The 20,130-nt window shown below is 38.9% G+C and overlaps 1 protein-coding gene across 1 annotated transcript in view; it reads right to left on the bottom strand.

Annotated features, from left to right (window-relative positions):
- The window catches only part of LOC131525448 (tenascin), a 39,405-nt gene extending 19,612 nt beyond the window's left edge, over positions 1 to 19,793 (bottom strand). Inside the window, exons 1-6 of the mRNA XM_058753067.1 lie at positions 19,733 to 19,793; positions 16,965 to 17,507; positions 13,524 to 14,522; positions 10,387 to 10,502; positions 1,203 to 1,356; positions 823 to 1,098 (exon numbers count right to left, since the gene is read on the bottom strand). Of these exons, the coding sequence (XP_058609050.1) occupies positions 823 to 1,098; positions 1,203 to 1,356; positions 10,387 to 10,502; positions 13,524 to 14,522; positions 16,965 to 17,328 (1,909 nt within the window). The 5' untranslated portion in view covers positions 17,329 to 17,507; positions 19,733 to 19,793. The remainder of the gene's footprint in view (positions 1 to 822; positions 1,099 to 1,202; positions 1,357 to 10,386; positions 10,503 to 13,523; positions 14,523 to 16,964; positions 17,508 to 19,732) is intronic.
- Positions 19,794 to 20,130: the final 337 nt, after the last annotated feature.

The following is a 20,130-nucleotide window of genomic DNA, read 5'->3' on the forward strand; positions in this document are numbered from 1 at the left end:
ACATTTCAACAGTGAGGTCACTGTATTGTAAATATGACAGATTGACTGGGCTATGCTCAATCAGCATGAGCCTCACCTAAATTCACATCATCTGGTGGCTATAAATACATTACTTGACTTACTATGATGACATTTCCTTTTACTCTCATTACCTGATGCATCCAGATGTGCTAGTTTTGCTGTATGCTGTAAGCACTTATGCTTACAGTAGCATGCAAAGGTGCCTGGATTCAAATCCTACCAAATATCAGCGTTTTCATTAAAGAGTAAAAAACAGTTTTTGAGTGTGAAATATTCCGAGTCTGATAAAATAAAATGTAAAAAAATTCAGACAGAGTGTCTAGTGAAAATACTACCATAAAGCAGGCATACATTAGACGACATATGTTCAGATCTTTCTTCAGATGAATGCAGATGAAGATTTTTAGAAATATAAATTCTTGTCTCCAGAGGAAACAGCCCTGGTCAGCTCGCTGTGAAGAGTGATGTAAACACATGAAGCTTGCAGAGAAGCACAGAAGACCGTCTCTTCTCTCGTGAGCTTCACAGTGCAATTACATTACCAATTATCAGATGAGCTCCAAAAAACAGACTGCACGATAACTGATGCACACAAATCCATGACTAACGTGACTGTTTGCTATGTGTACGACAGAAGATGTTTTGACACTCCACAGCTGACTATACCTGCTCATGTTAAAGACATTTTGATTTTAACTGTAACAAACTTAAAGCCATGTTCCACATAATTTTGTGAGCTTGAAGAGCTGTTAATAAGAATTTCTGTTCAGTTGCATGCTGTAATTCATCATGAGAACTCACCAGGAGTTGCCTGCACGGTTGCTGGCAGGCTCCGGATGCTATCTTTCTCCGCCACTAATGAGATGTCATACAAGCGGCCTGGCTCCAAGCCGTCGATCTGGGCTGAATCTCTCTCCGACGGCAGGTTCATCTCTGGAAGTCTGCTCGATCCATCTGTCTGATTGGGTGCAACGGAGAGGACGTACCTGTCAATCTCCCCCTGTGCCTGCTCCCATTGGACAATGACTGATGTAGTGGTTGTCTTCACAACTTGCAAGTCTTTTGGGCCAGAGATCACTGTCCAAAAATGAATCCAGGAATTAATCACTTGTTAAAAACTGACTAGAAATCTACAAAACACACGGCTGCTGATCCTTACGATCCTGCTGGCATAGACTCACATGTGGTGAATTCTGCTGTGCTCTCGGTTCCCATAATGCCGTCTTTCTCTCCGGTGATGCTGACCGTGTACTCCTGTCCAGCGGCCAGTCCAATCTGAGTGTAGGTGCTCAGTCTGCCAGTGATTTTGGAGCTTATTTTCTGATCTGTTTCTTTCTGTGGAGAGAATATTGTAAAAATCAGTGCACCCCCACATGACTTCATTTGGATATACCCAAACAAAATGCTAAACGTTAACTGCATTAATATTCATGATTGCTTGTAACGTGAACATGTTGTGATATACTGAGTGTTTATTATATAAAGTGGGTATCTACAATAGACACTAATTTTCATTGTGTTTCTGTTTATTTACTGCTGTGATAAAAAGAGGCCATGAGAGTCACTTAATTTATATTCCGTTTCAACCTGATCATGAGAATTTGTTAGTGCTGCACGAGGTGGCAGTTTTATATGAATTTGTAGAATCTGACTTGTATGAAACCCATTTATAGGTAAAACCATGAACCTCCACCCATAAACTTAACCCTCAAAGAATATGAATGAGATTGTATGAATTCGGATTTGCCAAATTGTAAAATAACGTTACACTTTATTTTGATAGTCCACTTTAGACATTCTACTAACTATAAGTAACGTTGTAGCAATATGTTAACTAACTCTCATTTGAGTATTAGGTTAGGTTGAGGATTAGTATAATAATTTGGCATAACCTAATAGTGAGTAGAATCAAAATAAAGTGTTAGCACAGATATTAATCAAACAGTCTACTAATAATGTAATGACTGCAAGCTGACATGTAGTTGCAAAGTTGCTTATAGTCAGTAGAATGTCTAAAGTGGACTATCAAAATAAAGTTTTATAGTTAAAGCATATATAGTCTATACACTATTGACACTTTGATGATCAGTCAATAAAAGTTCAATATCACCAATATCATCCCTTCATTTAAATCTACACACATGACATTACTAGACTGACTGCAGATTCATTTTATGAATCAAATGTGGTTGGTTCTTACCAGTTCAAAACTTGTTTGCTTGTTAGGCTGTTATGAGTGGTTGCCAGGTCCTTGCTTTACAGTTGTTATGGTGTTGTGAATGGTTGCTAGGGAATTGCTAGGTGGTAGTTTTTTAAAATCAGCTAAATGAACAGTTGTATGGCTTTACTGCTGTTCTTTATCGACACTATCCAAAATGTCTCTGAACTAAATTCTACAGCCAACATTCACAATTGAAACTTCCTATGAAGTGACAAATTCTGACAAATTCTTCCACGATAATGATTCCGCATGTAATTGACACAATCCCATATCAGAACGTAATGGCTGAAAGACAGTAATGAGTTTCCTGGTGGTAATTCCTGACTTCTATTTCAGTAATACATTCATTATCATACAGCCAATATTTTACACATAACAGAAAACTAGAGGGCCATTTATTGCATTGGAAAAGCAACTCTCCAGCACTTTATTAGTCCTAAATTCACTACGCCAATTGGGTGGTGCTCTCTGGTCTTCTCGAGTTTTTGTTTCTTATAATAAATTTAATTGGGCCCAGCTGAGAGCCAATCTTTCTACAACTTATCTAAAGAAAACATCACAACTGTGCTTTTTATTGACATCTTTCTGCATGTTTGAGTTATTTATCAATGAAGAGGACGATTGCATATCTCGTGTTATTGTTGTTGTCCTCCTGCCGTCTCCAACGTGTGTCACAGCAGCTGTTCTGTGATGTCATCTCTCTGGCTGCCGTGTGTTTTTGACCATGTTTATGCCTTTCCTAGCAACAAGCATCCCACATCTGTCTCTCTTTCTCTCTACCGCTCCCTTTCTCTGTAGCTGCTGATGGATTTCTGTCTTTCACTGCATTTCCTCACCCCGTCTCCAATAATCCCACTGAACTGTTGTCATATTCTTCCTCTTTAAATCCTTTGATTCATCTGTTACTCTCTTGTATGCTGTTTCTGCCTACTTTCCTTCTTGTTCTCTCCATCTTTTTTTACACCCACTCATTCATGTTTTGTGTTAAAAAATGTGCCATTGTCATTGTCTCAGTGGCTCCTCTGTGTATTTTCCCATCTAACTGCCATTAATATAATTTTCACTTATTTGTACAGTGCTGAAACATCTGTTCGTTAGAGCATTTCCCTTTGCTTTCTGGCTGGTATGTTATAACACATGAACATGAGACCAGTGACCAAAGTCCAGCAAAAAAATGCAGTTTTATTGTTGTAGGTGTGGCCACTGATCTTTGTTTGGTCAAGGATGTGGAAGTTTCTCACAGTTCTGCTGTGGGAATCAAAGCTCCAAAACAAAGTAACTACACTCTTTTTGTAAAAAAAAAAAACAAACAAACCAAAAATAAACAAAACAGAGAGATATATATATATGGAGAATATAATTTAATAAAAATTGCATAATACATCACCTTAGTGTACATTTGAACTGAAAAATGTACATGAATTTTAGAATTTCTTGCCATTTGCTGTATATGTCACCCTTTTAATGACAGCAGAACTGCAGCCAAAACATTTCCATGATCAGTGGCACTAATTTGGCTATTTGATTAGTGACCTACGCATAATTTGTGACCCTGGACCACAAAACCAGTCTTAAGTCGCTGGGGTATATTTGTAGCAATAGCCAAAAATACATTGCATGGGTCAAAATTATCTTTTTTTTTCATGCCAAAAATCATTAGGATATTAAGTAAAGATCATGTTCAATGAAGATATTTAGTAAATTATTATTTTAGTATATTAAAACTTAATTTTTGTTTAGTAATATGCATTGCTAAGAACTTCATTTGGACAACTTTAAAGGCAATTTTCTCAGTATTTAGATTTTTTTACTCCCTCAGATTCCAGATTTTCAAATAGTTGTATCTCGGCCAAATATTATCCGATCCTAACAAACCATACATCAATGGAAAGATTATTTATTCATCGTTCAGATGATGTATAAATCTCAATTTCGGAAAACTGACCCTTATGACTGGTTTTGTGGTCCAGGGTCACATTTACCTAAACTGTAACGTAAACTGACTAGCCCCCCACCCCCCCAATCTTAATCCCCAAACAGAATATCCCCAGTTTCTTTGTCTTCAGGAAGCCACTTTGTCTGTGTGTGCATGTGAAGATGTTGTTTTTAATAATGCGAGCTTATGCCAGTTCAGAGAGTGTGCATCACTGTGTTCCATTATGGCCAGAGGTTCACACAAGCTCTGAGCTGTGGCTCTGTTGGCTCTCTTCGTGAATGATGAGAGTCAAGTGTCTGCAACTTGTGGTTCAGGCCCTGCGTCTGCTGAGGCAGCATGGCAGCTTTTGGTCATGGGGATTGCTGATGGAACCGGCGGATACGCTTGACAAGGAAGTTCCCTTTCTGCTCATTGCTCTGTGGCTGCTTCCGATCTGACTCTGATCATTTCTATGTGGCAATGGATGAGTTGTTGAAAAAAACAGCATATGCTGGTTAGGTATGTTTTGAAGCATGGCTGCTGGTTTGAGCTGGTTTAATCTGGTCCTTAGCTGGTCATGAGCTGGTTTAAGCTGGTTCTTAGCTGGTCATGTGCTGGCCTTAAGCTGGTCCTAAGCAACTAGGTCCTGCTCAGGACCAGCTTAAACTAGCTCAAACCAGCAGCCATGCTTCAAAACATACCTAACCAGCATATGCTGGATTTTTCAACAGGGTAGGCAAACAGAGGGTTGGTATGAGGTTGACAGGGCTGGTTGCATTGCACTATCCACTAGTTGCTGCTATATAGTGCTCTAGAGATATGTCTTGTGCACCCCCCTCTGTAAAGCTGCTTTATAAATGAAATCAGTTAGAGATGGAAGATTGAGAGTTATCTGGGCAGGTTTTCCAGTTCCCATTTTTTCATTTCATCTCCCCTATAGTTATTAGGGTTTTAAGTTGAGTTAAGCTGAGTTGAGTTGTCCCCTGTTTAAGGGTCGCTTTCAGCAATGGGGACATGGGTGCTAGTTGTAATAGAGTGAGTTTTGTAGAATTTTACTCTGAATTCCTCTATTGGTTTGAGGTACGGCCAAGCATATATATATATATATATATATATATATATATGTTAGAGGAAGAAGCCTGCTGAGTTGCACTGTGGCTGGAGGTGATAGTGTAGATACATACATGGTAGCAAGCATCCTCAGGTTACGAGAAAGGGATGGGTGAGTAGTACGAGCTGGAAGTGGGCATTGTGGATGTGTAGACTCATCTGTGCAACATGCGTCATGCAGGAATGGGTGAGTTGGCGGATTTGGAAATGGGCTTTCTCTGTCGCCCCCTCCAGTACTGTAAACTGGAGTTGAGAATGCTGATGTAGAAGGATCCATCTTTACCTGCTTCCTCAGGATTTGTGAGGAAAGGGTTGTGACAGATTAGGGAAATAGAAAAGCGTAGTGTGTCCTATTTTTGTCACCCTCTACAGAGTATAAAACATACAGCAACTATCAACCAATCAGGGCAACTTAGCAGAGTGGTAGTAGGATGCTTAAGCAAGCCCACTTTCTTAATTGCCCCTCCAGCCTTCACCTGGAGGAAGTAGCCTGACGAGAATATGTTGGCTTGCTTCCCTAAAGGCAGTGTAGACATGCTGGGTGATTATGACGGTTGCATGCTATCATTGCGGCAAACTGCCCTGCTAACACTGAATACGTGGCATGTCGGCACCTCCACGATTTGTCTGTGGTTCCAATGAATGAGACCTATAGTGGTCCCTTAAGGGATCTGCGCTAAGAGCCTTCAGATGACACCCTAGGAAGGTCAATAGAGAGTAGTCTATAAAGAATTCCTCTAGGCATTGGAGGCTGATCTCCAGTGAGGGGGACTCACTGCTTATGTCGCAGTCTCTGCGCTCTGAAGCCCCGCAGACTCCAGCGCCATCCCGAAGAAGCCTAAACACCATCAACAATGGTGGATGTTGCATTGCTATTGATGTTCATGGCTTTAAGAACCTACATCGTCATGCAAACACAGCAAATCCAACGTTTTCGTGTTTAGCAGTTATTTCTAACATGGTGGTCAAAAGTATTTTGATGGTCACAGTAACCCCGCCCCCAGCCCCTGACACAAGCAGTTCTTACTTCTAGCCCAACAATGTTTTGGTGCTACTTACGAACCACTTTTCCTGGTTTTGAGCTGGTGCTTTGGGTGTCGAAAGACAAAGAACCGATTTGAAACTAGGCTCTGGCTCCGAACCAGCACTCAAACCGCGTTGGTGGAAAAGGGGTATGTCTCCAGACCCACTCCCTCCTCATGGCTCTGGGCCTAAATCCTTTCCTCTGTTCATTGTCTGGTGTTGTCCTCACATGGATGTATTGTGTGAGTCTGTTCAGTGCTATATAGAGACATATGTCTCTTCCATGGTTGGTTTTCTTGTTTTTGCCTGTGTTTACCTTGCTCCTTGCCTGGATTAGTTTTGTTGTTTTTGTTTCATAAATTATCTACCTGCACCTTACTGGGCTTACTTCTACTAGGCATGCACCATTATTAAAATTCTACCAAATACTAATAAGTTAATATGTATTTCAATGTTATGGTCAATAGCCAATAAATGGGCATTATTCAATTCTATACTATTTTGCCAAAATAAATAAAAAAATAAAACACTAAATTTAGAGTATTAAAAATGCATATTAATTTAACAGTGTTATTAAATTATTAGTGTATTTAACGATTAACTTACATTGGGCAATATATAATCTAAGGATAATCTAAATGTACAAATACAGGAAGTGAGCCTGGGCAATTGAATGCATGGATTAATACATTATTAGCTGATATATAGTCAATAGTGACACTGATTAATGTCTATTATTGGCCGATAAGAAATATGGTACCAATATACTAAACATGCTATAACAAACTCCAAAAATAAACATGGCATACTCCAGCTGGTCCAAAATGCAACAGCTAGAGTTTTCATTTTAACAGGGAAGTATGACCTTTTTAGCCCGGTTCTGTCAAAACACTGCACTGGCTCCGTATTAAACATGGTGTACATTTTAAAATCTTGCTGATTACTTATAAAGCCTGGAATGGGACTGTTGGAACCAAAGACCCATCTCTTTAACCTGGCGTACACATAACACACTAACACATTTCGGTAACACTTTAGAATATTGTTTCTTACTTACTGCATAATTAATAAGAAGAACTAACAGGTAATTATTCATTAACACTTAACTCACTACTGTTAACTACTAAGGAAGATGTGTTAACTAATCACTATGTAATACAATTTTATGATTGTGTTAAGTAACAGTTAGCTAATCAATAACTAATGTATTCTGTTATACCTCCTGAACTACTAGTTGAACTAGTTGGTGGTTTGTTTATTTATTTACTGAAACATTGGGATGAAGCTGTTGGGTCATATTTGTTTTTATGTGTTTTTTGTGTTGGTAGTTTTTGTGTTGTGTTAACGCCTAACACCCGTAACAGCATATTGCGGTCTCCAGTTCTCTGAGCCCAGCTCCAGCACGAGATCCAGCACCGGTGCCGAGGAAACAGGAGACCGGTTGATTACACTTGAATTTCTTTTAAATTGTTTAACTTTTGATTATAAAATGTTTGATAAATTAGTTTAAATGTGGGCAGTATTCATGTAATACCCCCCCCCCCCCCAAGTAATTACTTGATTACTTTTATAGGTTTTTTTTAAAGTGTAAGTTTGATTTGAGTCAAAATGATGTAGTAATTATTTACTAATAGGTTCACTTTAGAATACTGTTTCAGGTTCTAAGTAATTCCTGCGGAATTATCTGATAATTCTTTATTAATTACTAATGGGTTCCCAATATTTTCACTTTAGAATAGGCCTACTGTTTTAGGTTCGAAATAAGTCCTGCAGAATTATTTGATAATTCTTAATTAATTACTAATGGGTTCCATTATATTTTCACTTTAGAATACTGTTTCAGGTTCTAAGTAATTCTTGCGGAAATATTTCTTTATTAATTACCAATGGGTTACCTGTATTTTCACTTTCCATCAGTCCTTGCCTTACATGCAGGAATTGAATTAATGGTAATGTGGTATATGCTGAGGAGGCACACATACAGTACTGTATATAAAATATAAAAACTAAGGTAAGTTATTGCAAGGCACTGGAGTGGTGGTGAGGTTCCTATCGGAAGCTGATTTCTTACAAAACACACTCACAAAACAATTCACTACACAGGCAAAACCTCTATCAAATTTATTGCATTTATTAATATTGCATTTTCATACTACTACTACTGCTAATAACATTTATATGAAAGGTCACAACTCAGTGTAATTGTGTATGACTGTTCATTACTAGTTACTTCATAGTTATTTTTCTTGAACCTTAACTAGTAGATAATTAATAGTAGCTCTTCAGGAGGTATGACAGAATACATTAGTTATTGATTAGCTAACTGTTACTTAACACAATCATAAAATTGTATTACATACTGATTAGTTAACACATCTTCCTTAGTAGTTAACAGTAGTGAGTTAAGTGTTAATGAATAATTACCTGTTAGTTCTTCAGTAGCTCTTCTTATTAGTTATGTAGTAAGTAAGAAACAGTATTGTAAAGTGTTACCCATATTTCTAATATTCAAATCCGTTACTAATTAGGTCAACCAGAAGCAGGAACACTTCCCACAACACCCGATGTACTAGCTACATCATAAGAAGTATGGCATCTACGCTAATATTAGTCTGTCTGTCTCACCCTAATACCATCATTATCGTAGTCAGCTGAATCCAGCTTGTATCAAGACCAGATTTTGGTCTGCACCCAGGAATGACCACAACACCCCCACAGTGAAGGCCATGGCCATTATATGAGTCCTGGAGACAGATTCTCAGCGAAGACCTTGACAAGCAGACAAGCCCTCAGCACAGATTCCTTGCTATGCCAGGACCTGCTGGGACCGAAACATGATTTTAACAAGAAGGCCGTTCAGCAAGCTGATCGTTTGATAAAACTGAACTTTGAACCTCTGTCGAAATAAGATGACTTGACTTTACATGATTATTAGACTTCTCCTCTTGTGCTCTTTTTGAGCTTTTAATCTTTGTAGGAAGCCGTCTGAGAGCTGCAGATTAGACTGAAGTGCTTCAAATATGGTTGCATGTGAAAATAAGAGTTTCAGCATGTTGGGATATTTCAGAGATTACAGCATCATCACATTTCATTCCTGAAGCATCTGATGAGCCTGCTGCAGTCTCTCATTGATAGAGCTTACCTCACCCACCCCACAGCAGATTGATAGCATATGTTTCTTAATGAACAATTGCTGACAGAAACAGGCCATCAAACTGAGCTGAAACATCACTGTAGTGCAGCAGCTGGTTGCAACAAACCTCTCAGCTAAGAAAATCTGTATGGTAATTCCATTATAATTACCTCAGTCAGCTCTCCTACAGTTGCTTCCCTTTTCCTGGTCCAGAAATTAAACGTCCAATAACGGTCAGAACTACCGACTCCACAGTCATGGTGACATGTACTGTATGTCTTCTGTGGCTCCCTAACAAAACTGGACTTTATATAGTCACTCGTAGCTATGGGTGTTGTGTATGGTTTCAGTAACGTTGAGATGGTTGCTGAGGTAGAGATGGGCACTAAACATTCAGAGGGCTGTAAATCAAAACAAGGCTTCTATCCAAAGCAAATAGCTCATTTTTCCACTGCCAGATTGGGCTCATTTTATGTCTGTGTAAAAATTAATTTGTTTTTCCTTTGGAAAACACACTCGGCCGGATTTAAGTTTGGGCTGCTGCGGGTTTTGTTAAATGCGTTTCTGTATTTGATATCAGAAGAGGGGAAAAGTGGGTGATTCTCATTTACGGTTTATTTATTTTGGATGTACTGTATACATGATTAATTAAATAATTAATTTAAATAATGCTACATTTAAAATAATCTATCATTTCACATTTCGTTATTTAAAGTTTATTGCCATTGTACATTTTCTTTGTGAAATGTGATTCTTATTGAAAGGGAGAAATCCTGTTTCATTTCATCACTGAAGTGTTTGAAGGGTGGAAGTGACCTCAGATTTTCCATGTTGAACATCTACTATCATTCACCCATTTGTCCTTTTGAGGAGATGACAATGAAATTGGTGCTTATTATGTTATCATGCAGTGTATTGTAATGAGTTTGTATATGTAATGTCGTGTGGTAGTGCTGTACTTGCCCTGCTGGTGAAGGTGATGTGGTAGGTGTCGTACTGCACGGCAGGTGGAGTCCAGAACAGCGTGACAGATGACTCGGTGATGTCCCTGGTGTTGAGACGCGAAACGCCCGCCAGTGCTGGACAGAAGACGAAACAGATTCAAACCCACCTGTTTCTACTTGAAACAATAACTGCAGTGCTGTATGTCTGATTACTGCTGACCCGCTGCTGTATTCACTCACCAAGAGCACTCATAAAGACACAGTGAACACTCAGGGCAATACAAAATATAATGCTGGATTGTTACCATATGTGTAGATTATTTAAACACCTTCAAATGGAATATAAAGACGCTCTTTAAAATGTCTGTGTCTATAAAGCTGTTATACCATCTGCTCCTTACCAGTGGAAAAAGCAGACATACGCAGAAGTGGTAAAAATCTGATATGGATTTGTTACTTTGCATGAATAGGTTCCAAAATAAAGCTTGAAACTCCTAAAGGGTCATGAAAGACTAAAACATATTTTTGAGATGTTATCATAGATGTATGTGTTGAAGGAAGTTGAAAATAATTGTAAATATACAGTAGCTGCAAGCGGCAGTTATCTGTGCCAAGCACCCTAAGTGCAAAAATCAGCCAATTGTAATGTGATTTAATTTCTTATCATTTTTGACCAATAGGTGGCGCTGTTATCAAATTGATGTGGTCAATTTGAGGTGACAATGGCACACAAAAAGTTTGGTGTCAATATGCCACACAGTTTCAGAGATACAGCCTTAGATGCTGTTTGGCATCATGCCATCAACATGAAATCAACAACTTTTAGCCAGCATGGTTTGGAGATGATTCAAATTGAATTTGGTGAAAAATAGATCAACGGCTAAGATAAGTTCAAAAAAGTAGGTTTTCAAAACTTTTCAAAATGGCGGATAGCAAGTTCAGCCAAAAAATAAACTATTTTGGGTAACACTTTAGAATACTGTTCCGTCGTTAATGAATAACTACACAGGAACAAATGGCTAATGCACTATTAACATTGTAGTAACTACTAACTAACAAGAAACTCTGATTAACAATTTATTAAGTAATAGCGCTAAGTTGAAACTGGTAGTTCACTATTAGCTAACCAATAACTACTACTTTTTTTTTCATATATCCTGAGAACTCCTAAGAACTACTTTATACAGGTTCATAATTAATGTGAATTATGCATAATGAATAATTAATTCTAAAGTGAAGATCACTGAAGGTAACCCACTAGTAATTATTTAAGTGTTATCAAATCTAGCAAAATGAATTACTAACCAGTACCTTACAAAAACCTCAAAAGTTTACAATGACTTCAGTAATTACCAGGGAGTTACCACGATTTTCACTTTAGAATACTGATCCAAATAATTAGTAATTCCTTCTGAAGAATTTGGTAATACAAGAGTCATTACTAGTGTGTTACCATGACCTTTACTTTAGAATGAATTATACATTATGCATTATTCATATTAATTATCAACCTGTACACAGTAGTTCTTAGTAGTTCTTGGGGAGGTATGAAAAAAATAATAGTTACTGATTAGCTAATAGTGAACTACCACATTCGACTAAGCACTATTACTTACTAATTCATAAATCAGAGTTGCTTGTTAGTTACTAGTAGTTACTAGAGTGCTAATATTGCATTACTCATGTGTTCTTGTGTAGTTATGCATTAATGATGGAACAGTATTCTAAAGTGTTACCCTATTTTGTCTTGAAAGTCTTGAAACTTTTTGAGTACCCTCAAGGTATTGTGCCACATACCGAGTTTCAATGATGTAACATTTTTCACGAAAATTCAAAACAACAGACACCCATAATGGTCCATATTAAAGTTTCCCTCAATATGCTGCACCAAATTCAGACTCATTAGCCACTATAGGTAAATAACTAGAAAAACAAAGTGCAGTAAACCATGCTAATGATTACAATTAATAAATAAAAATAATATGACAGAAAGTATAATTTGCAATAATCACACAAGTCTGGTTCAAGTTCTCAATACAGCCTCACGTACTCATGAATTAATTAGTGTGTTATTTAAGAACAGCTTGACTAATCAGCTGGAACTCCATACAACTTTGATGGTATGGTCTGAAAATGGCCTAATTCGCTTGTTTGTTTGTTTGTCTTTGGACTCTTCATAAGACAAAGAATCAGAGGAATTAGCATAGGCCTAAACAAATTTGGACAGAAGTTTTGAGTTTGAGAGTCCAAATCTGCTGTGCTTAATGTTCAAACTGTCCTCTGCCTGTATGCTTTCCTATGTGCGTTTCTATGGGGCATGCGACGATTACAAAGGTTATTACAATTACATGGGACAAGAGTTTGGTGCTTGATCCCCAATTATTAATTGAAATAATAGGGGCTTTTGCACCACAAAGTTCTATGCCCTCAGTTCTGGGAACTAGCCAGCAGGATCATTCCAAGAAAACCAATTTCTCCCTCGGCACGTTTTCCTGTTTACATTCGCACTGACAGCAGGAACTCTGAAGCAGCCGACAGCGATGTCTTTATTCGCATTATTTACAAAAGCCAATAACCGGTGAATGGAGGACACCGTTATCGGAGCTGCTTTTGTTGTGTCGTGGGTTTCATGACGGAGACGGAATAGTCACTGGTAGTTCCTGTAGAACTGTTTTAGACCATACTCTGAAGTAGAAGCTAATTTAGTTCCCCCAAACTGAGTTCTTGGAACGAAAACCATTCTTAGTGACCATGACTTGTGATTGAACACTTCCCATTGCTGTTAATATATATATTTTTAATTATAAATAAATAAAAGCTGTAAAACAAGCAACTTGTAATTACATAATTACAGCAGAAGAAATACAGGAAACATTGTGCTGTTGGATTGTGGGGGTCCTAACATCAGAAAGGTCGAGAACCTTTGCTAGAGTTGAGTTAGCAGTGTCTCATAATTATTCATGAGACTGTGTGGACGTATCCTATGAGAAGAGAGTGTCATAATTACTATGACACCACGAGACACGGTACTTCAAATGCTAAAGTGCTTCAGTGAGTTGATATCATGTTGAGACTGTGCAGACTTTTTAAACACATTTTATTGCAGTACTCACTAATACAGTAATCATATGCATCAATATCATATGCATCACTCACCAGTGTCACAGTTTTCTCCTGTGAACCCAGACTGACACTCGCTGCAGTCGGGCCCCGTGAAACCACGCCGGCACACGCAGCGGCCCCTCACACAGCGGCCCTTGTTACTGCAGTTGTTGGGGCAGGTTTTGGTGGAGCAGTCCTGACCAGAGAAACCCACGTCACAGACACACTTCCCGTTTACACATCTGCCTTTGTTATTGCAGTCATTGGGACAAGTTTCGGCCGAGCAGTCCGGTCCAGTAAAACCGCTATCACACACACAGCGGCCATCGACACATCTGCCGTGGTTACTGCAGTCTCCAGGACAAGATCTGGATGAGCAGTCAGGGCCCGTAAAGCCGCTCTCACAGACACACTTGCCATTTACACACTGTCCACGATTGTTGCAGTTCTCTGGACATGTTTTGACAGAGCAGTCCGGTCCAGAGAAGCCAGGATTGCACACGCACTGTCCGTTCACACATCGGCCCCTGTCATTACAGTTCCCCGGGCAGGACGTCTCAGAGCAGTCCTGACCAGCGAATCCTGAATCGCACACGCATTTTCCATTCACACAGCGGCCCCTTTTATTGCAATTAGCCGGACACCCACGTGTCCCGCAGTTAGGCCCGGTAAACCCTGCATCACACACACACTGGCCGTTCACGCAACGGCCCCGCTTGTTACAGTTATCCGGACAGCCCCGTGTCCCGCAGTTAGGCCCGGTAAAGCCGGCATCACACACACACCTGCCATTCACGCAACGTCCCCTGTCGTTGCAGTTATCAGGACATGTGCTGGAAGAGCAGTCTGGGCCGGTAAAACCTGGGTCACACACACACTGGCCATTCACACATCGGCCCCGGCTGCTGCAGTCATCAGGGCAGTCGGGCACGCTGCAGTCAGGCCCACTGAATCCTAGGAAACACACACATTTGCCATCTACACAGCGACCCTGGTCACTGCAGTCATCCGGACACTCGTCAGTCGTGGGACGAACGGTGGTACAGACCGCACCTGTGGAGGAATAAGAACACATCAGACGGGACTCAACAGTGTGTCAGAGAGAAAAAAAAAAGCTAAAGCTAAACTTTCTCTTTAGTCTAAAAACAGCTTATATTGAAGCCAGTCTGCCAAAACAACAGCTTGTGGAATGTACTCTATGATGTAATAGTGTGGATAAGCACCGCCTCCACAGAAGATTAATGCCTGCTTCTACATTACTGCCTGTTTATCCCCACCCACTGATTCTACACTGCTGCCTGTTTAGCCCACCCACCGATTCTACATTACTGCCTGTTTATCCCCACCCACTGATTCTACATTACTGCCTCTTTAGCCCCACACACTGATTTACATCACTGCCTGTTTAGCCCCACCCACCGATTTACATCACTGCCTGTTTAGCCCCCTGTTTTAGCCACACCCACCGATTCTACATCACTGTCTGTTTAACCCCGCCCACCGATTCTACATCGCTGCCTCTTTAGCCCCACACACTGATTTACATCACTGCCTGTTTAGCCCCACCCACCGATTTAAATCACTGCCTGTTTAGCCCCCTGTTTTAGCCACACCCACCGATTCTACATCACTGTCTGTTTAACCCCGCCCACCGATTCTACATCGCTGCCTGTTTAGCCCCACCAACCGATTATACATCACTGTCTGTTTAGCCCCGCCCACCTATTCTATGTCGCTGCCTGTTTAGCCCTGCCTACTGATTTGCATATTTTTTAGGTAAATGACAAGAGCGGTAAACACAGGTCTACGCAGAAGCAATACGATAAACTTTATCTGATGAACTTGATGTTTAATGAAGATCCAGACCAAGTCGGTAAGAACTTGGTCCTTTGTTTACTTAATTTTACCACGGATTCGTTTACAAACAAGGCACAATTCGATGCAGGATTTTCAGAGAGATTGAAACTAAAAGACGATGCTGTGAGATCTGGATCTGATTGGATCTGACAGTAATGTCATAACACAAGTGTGATTAACTGTTTTTATTACGTGATCACTTTTGCATTGTCTGTTAAACAGATCGTTTGATATGAGTATTAATGCGTTTTTGATCTAAATCACAGCGTCCAACTTTGAGGAATGTAGGCTATCAATCATACACAACTATTAGCCAATCACAGCAGTGGGCGTTTACTTCTGAGTCTACAATCCTCAACACCTATTCAAACAGAGCCTTCTGATGAGGGGGCAAAAACTTATTCTAAATTATGTTTTTTGATGTAAAAACTTGATAACATTATAAGTGGACCTCAGAAAACAGTTAAAAACAAAACAAAAAAAAAAAACAAAAACAAAGCCAGTTGATGATGCCTTTAAAGTCTGTCATTGTCATTATTCAGATAAAGTGGTTGTTCAGTGTGCTGAAATATCACCTGTTTCAAGGTTTCTGAGCTTTCGATATGTTTTTCAGTCAATGCTGTTAAACTGGAATATAGTTTACAAGTCATATGCACTAATTTTATGGAACTTCAGCCCTGTTTTTTTTTTTTAGAAAAAAACAAACAAAAAACTACATTTATATGTTGTACACACATATATATATATATATATATATATATATATATATATATATTCTGTTTATATTTTGCTGTTCACTTTGTTTATATTTATAACTAATCATAGAAGTGATGGTCATACTGTATGTGAAACAGTATCTTGCGTATGTTGTGTTTACTAGAGCAGCTGATTCACACTGTTCACACATTCCATTGAGTTTATTATGCATACATGACTAATAATTATCCATTAAATTATCCATTGACATTGATATTAGCATAACATTTTTACTAGAAAACGAGACAAATATATTGGTTAAAAACAAGACTGCAGTGTGAAATGTGAAATGAGATTCAGCAAATGTTGCTTTCCCTTAGAGGATTTTACACAAACAGCTGCCTTGTTCACATAAACTATGATGACATATTTTCTCATGGGTTACTGAATGGATCTTTTCCTATTATTCTATTCTATTCAATTCTACTCTATTCTATTAGATTCAATTATTATTATTAGTAGTAGTAGTGAAGTAGTAATGTATCAAAGATACATCCTGAATATAAGCAGGACTGTGCATGAGGAACTGAATGCACTGGATTGCTTATGGAATTTTGATTATCCGGAACAAATACTAAAGTATTCAAATAAATAGGGATAAATAGGGATGCTCTGAATTCCCTGAGAATTTAATTATTTTTAGATAAATTTGGAATCCTATTCTGAAGCAAACCAATAATAATAATAATAATAATAATTTTAGTTTTGATTTGATTAGAACTGAATATTTCCTATAAGGAAATCCTTAAGGATTGGTCAGGAGAGAGATTCCAGACATCCTGTACACACATGCTTCAGGATATTTTAGACTACCGCTCTAGATTTGAAAAGCTCGTGAAAGCTCGTCTGGTTGGAGGGCGGCTGGAACTGGATGAGCTTTACCTTTGCTCTGTTGGGAGGTGCAGCATCCTTCTGGACCTCCACATTTCTCCCTCAGATCAGACACCTCCTTCTCCAGTCTTTCAATGCGATCACGCAGGGCTGCGAAGTCCAGCTCGCACTGACCACAAGCTGAACCTGACCCTGGCACCAGACGGATCCGATGGGTCAAGACCAGAGGAGAATTGGGATCCAAGTCTAGCTCTCTGTCTTTGGCCCCATCTTGTGCACATGTGTCTGAAATAACAAGTTTAATAGGCTGGGGTTTGATGTCTCTTGAGAAGCGCTGAGCTCCTGTCTGCAGATGTTGGCTGGAGAGGGCAGGACTTGGCAGAAGCAGAAGCAGGAAAGGCAACACTAACGCCATGTTTACAGGGAGGAACACCCCCAAACCAATGGATGATGATTGGTTCTGTAAATGAGAACGTATTTTATTCTAGCAGGCAAAACATTTAAACTCAGTTTTTGCAGATACACTGTTGGCTCTCAGATCTGGAGTGATGATAAGCGTTGCAGTGTCCTCTCCTCTTTAAGCGTTTATCCCTCCTGTTTCAAACAAATATGAATTTCAGTCAAGTTTTGTCATGCATAATTCAATATTAGACATTCACCATACAGAGGATAGATCAACATAAAACAGCATTTGCAAGCCATTTTACATCCAAGTTTCAGGGTGCAACAGAAGGTTTGAAGAGATGTCTGAAAAAGTAAGAGGCACTGTTGAAAGTAGCTTCAAAGCTAATTTCATTTTGATGAAAGATTGAAAACTTTTTTGATGAATGACACAGAATGAGAGTAAACAGGGTCAGCTCTGATTTGGTGTTGACTTTAAATAACGTTGTCAGTCGTGTCCACAAGCTGCGACACAGAGGCTCCAGTGTCTGTCTGCCAGATCAAACCAGAGAAATCAAATTTCACGACCTGAGCAAACATCCTTCCATGCTAAGATGTAATAAAATTCATGTAAATGTCTGAAAATACTGCCAGTTAGTTCTGGTCAGCAGTGGCTGGTGAGAACAGACAGCAGTTCTGCTCCGAGCTACTTTAGTTTCTGATGTCATGTTTTTTGGACATTATTTCATTATTTGGTGTTTTGGACATGATACTAGCACTAGCAGTTTTTTTTGTTTGTTACACCATTCCAGCATCTATATTCATATTCATGGCGAGAACCAGTTAATCCATACACAAGTCTGTTATACACACAACTCTCTCCAGATAGCCCAGCCTCAAATTCAAGCCACTGGTTGATTTCGGTGCTATTTTCCCATAAAAATCAGCAGAACAATAGTTCTAGTGCTTAAATGCCAGAATGTGATGCATGAAATAACTAGGCAGTGTTTCCTGAGACTTAGTTGCATATTCGTCATTTGAGCCATGTTGGTTCAATATAACATCAACTGATGTCATTAAAAAAAAAAAAATATATATATATATATATATATATATATATATACATATTTTTTTTTTTTATTGTTAAAAAGCTATTTTGCTCAAGAGCATAATTTGTTTAAGTCCACATGTCATACAGTACTAACAAGAAACTGCTTCTGATTGATGAGGGGTTAATCAAAAAGACTACAGCTAAAATTACATCAGCTTTAAATGAGATTTTATTGAACTCAGAACTCCATCGAGAGAGAGATAAATGTGCAGCGGCAGTTCACTTGTTCCCATACAAGTCACTGTTTCCAAACCAGCCGAGTAGAATTTTTCATAAGCATAAACCTTTATAAAGTTAATTTGTGTTGTTACTGTTAACTAAAACTATTACATTTAAAAATAAATAAATAAAGATACATTTTGTAGATGCTTTTATTCGAAGTGAAATTGCATACAAGGTACATTTTATGAGTTCATCATAAAATGCCTATAGTCGCAATAAAATAAAATAAAAATATTAGATTAAAAAACTTAATACAATTGAAATAAAAGAGGTTTAAGTTGAAGTAAACTAAGTAACAAAAACTGAAATAAAAATAGATAGTAATAAAGATAAATTGAAATGAAAAATTTTCATCATTCAGCATTCCTCGCCTATAGACAGGTTTTCCTGCCACAGTCGCCTTTGTCTGTTTTACTGAATGTTTTATGGTTCAATTTCTGTAAAGCTGCTTTGGAACAATATGCATCATGAAATACACATAAAACTGACTTGAGTATTTCAGCTGCTGTACCCCTCAGCCCGCTCCTGAAGATTTTTCCTTCCCATCTCATCATTTCTCTTCATTAACAAATGTCATGATCAGTTTACCATCACACAAATGAGCCCTGTCTAAACTCACAGAATCTCTTCTGTGTCAGTCTTTTCAGAAGTTCATAATAACAGGCAGGCCAGACAGACAGACGAGCGTAATATTCTGCACATTCTGATAATAAAAACGTTACAGCCAGAGATCACGTGACCACCATTCCCTGACAAGATGAAAACTTGAAAAGATGCAAGCTTTTTTGAGATTGTAAGCAGAACCTCTTCAGTCCAAACTTCAGAAGAGCAGCGCACATGATTACTGTGACAGTGAACAGATCTTTAGAAAACTTCCTTTCTTTTTTCTTTCTTTTAATCAGAGTTTGTTTGGTGAAAGAGTTCTGCTCTTAGTAGCCTAACTCTGAATATGTGCAACTGTTTTTCTTTGTTGTTGTTGCAATGGACAGACATGCAACTCTCTTATAAAACATTTTGAAAAAGTCAAAGATGCTGAAGCTTCTGAAGTTTGTGATTTAAGGCCTCAAGCGCTCATGAAGTGATGACAGAGAGGTGTCAGTCTTACCTGCGGAGCCGCTGATGCTGGATGCTGCTTCTCTCTCCTCCTGTCAGTGGGTCGCTGCTCTGAACGCTCCTGATTGACTGGGAAGAAAGAGCGAGGGGGCAGAAGAGAGAGAGCGAGGGAGGAGAGCAGTAAAATTTCCTCATTCTTGAAGAATTTTTCCTCTCTCTCTCTCTCTCCTCACTTCCCCCTCAGCTTCTCTCTGATGTAATTCTATGTGCTTTACAGGTCCCCGCTGGGCGGATCGTTTCGATGGAAAACATCTGATTTTTTATATATTTTGAATGACCAGCTTGAATGTTTTATGTCTTTGAACTCATCTCTGGATATTTCTCCGTTGCACTGCCTTTTTTAAAAGTGATTTGCACATTTAATTTACCAGGCATCTTCATTGAGGCGCA

Source organism: Onychostoma macrolepis, chromosome 19, assembly GCF_012432095.1.
Source record: "Onychostoma macrolepis isolate SWU-2019 chromosome 19, ASM1243209v1, whole genome shotgun sequence".
Lineage (NCBI taxonomy): Eukaryota > Metazoa > Chordata > Actinopteri > Cypriniformes > Cyprinidae > Onychostoma > Onychostoma macrolepis.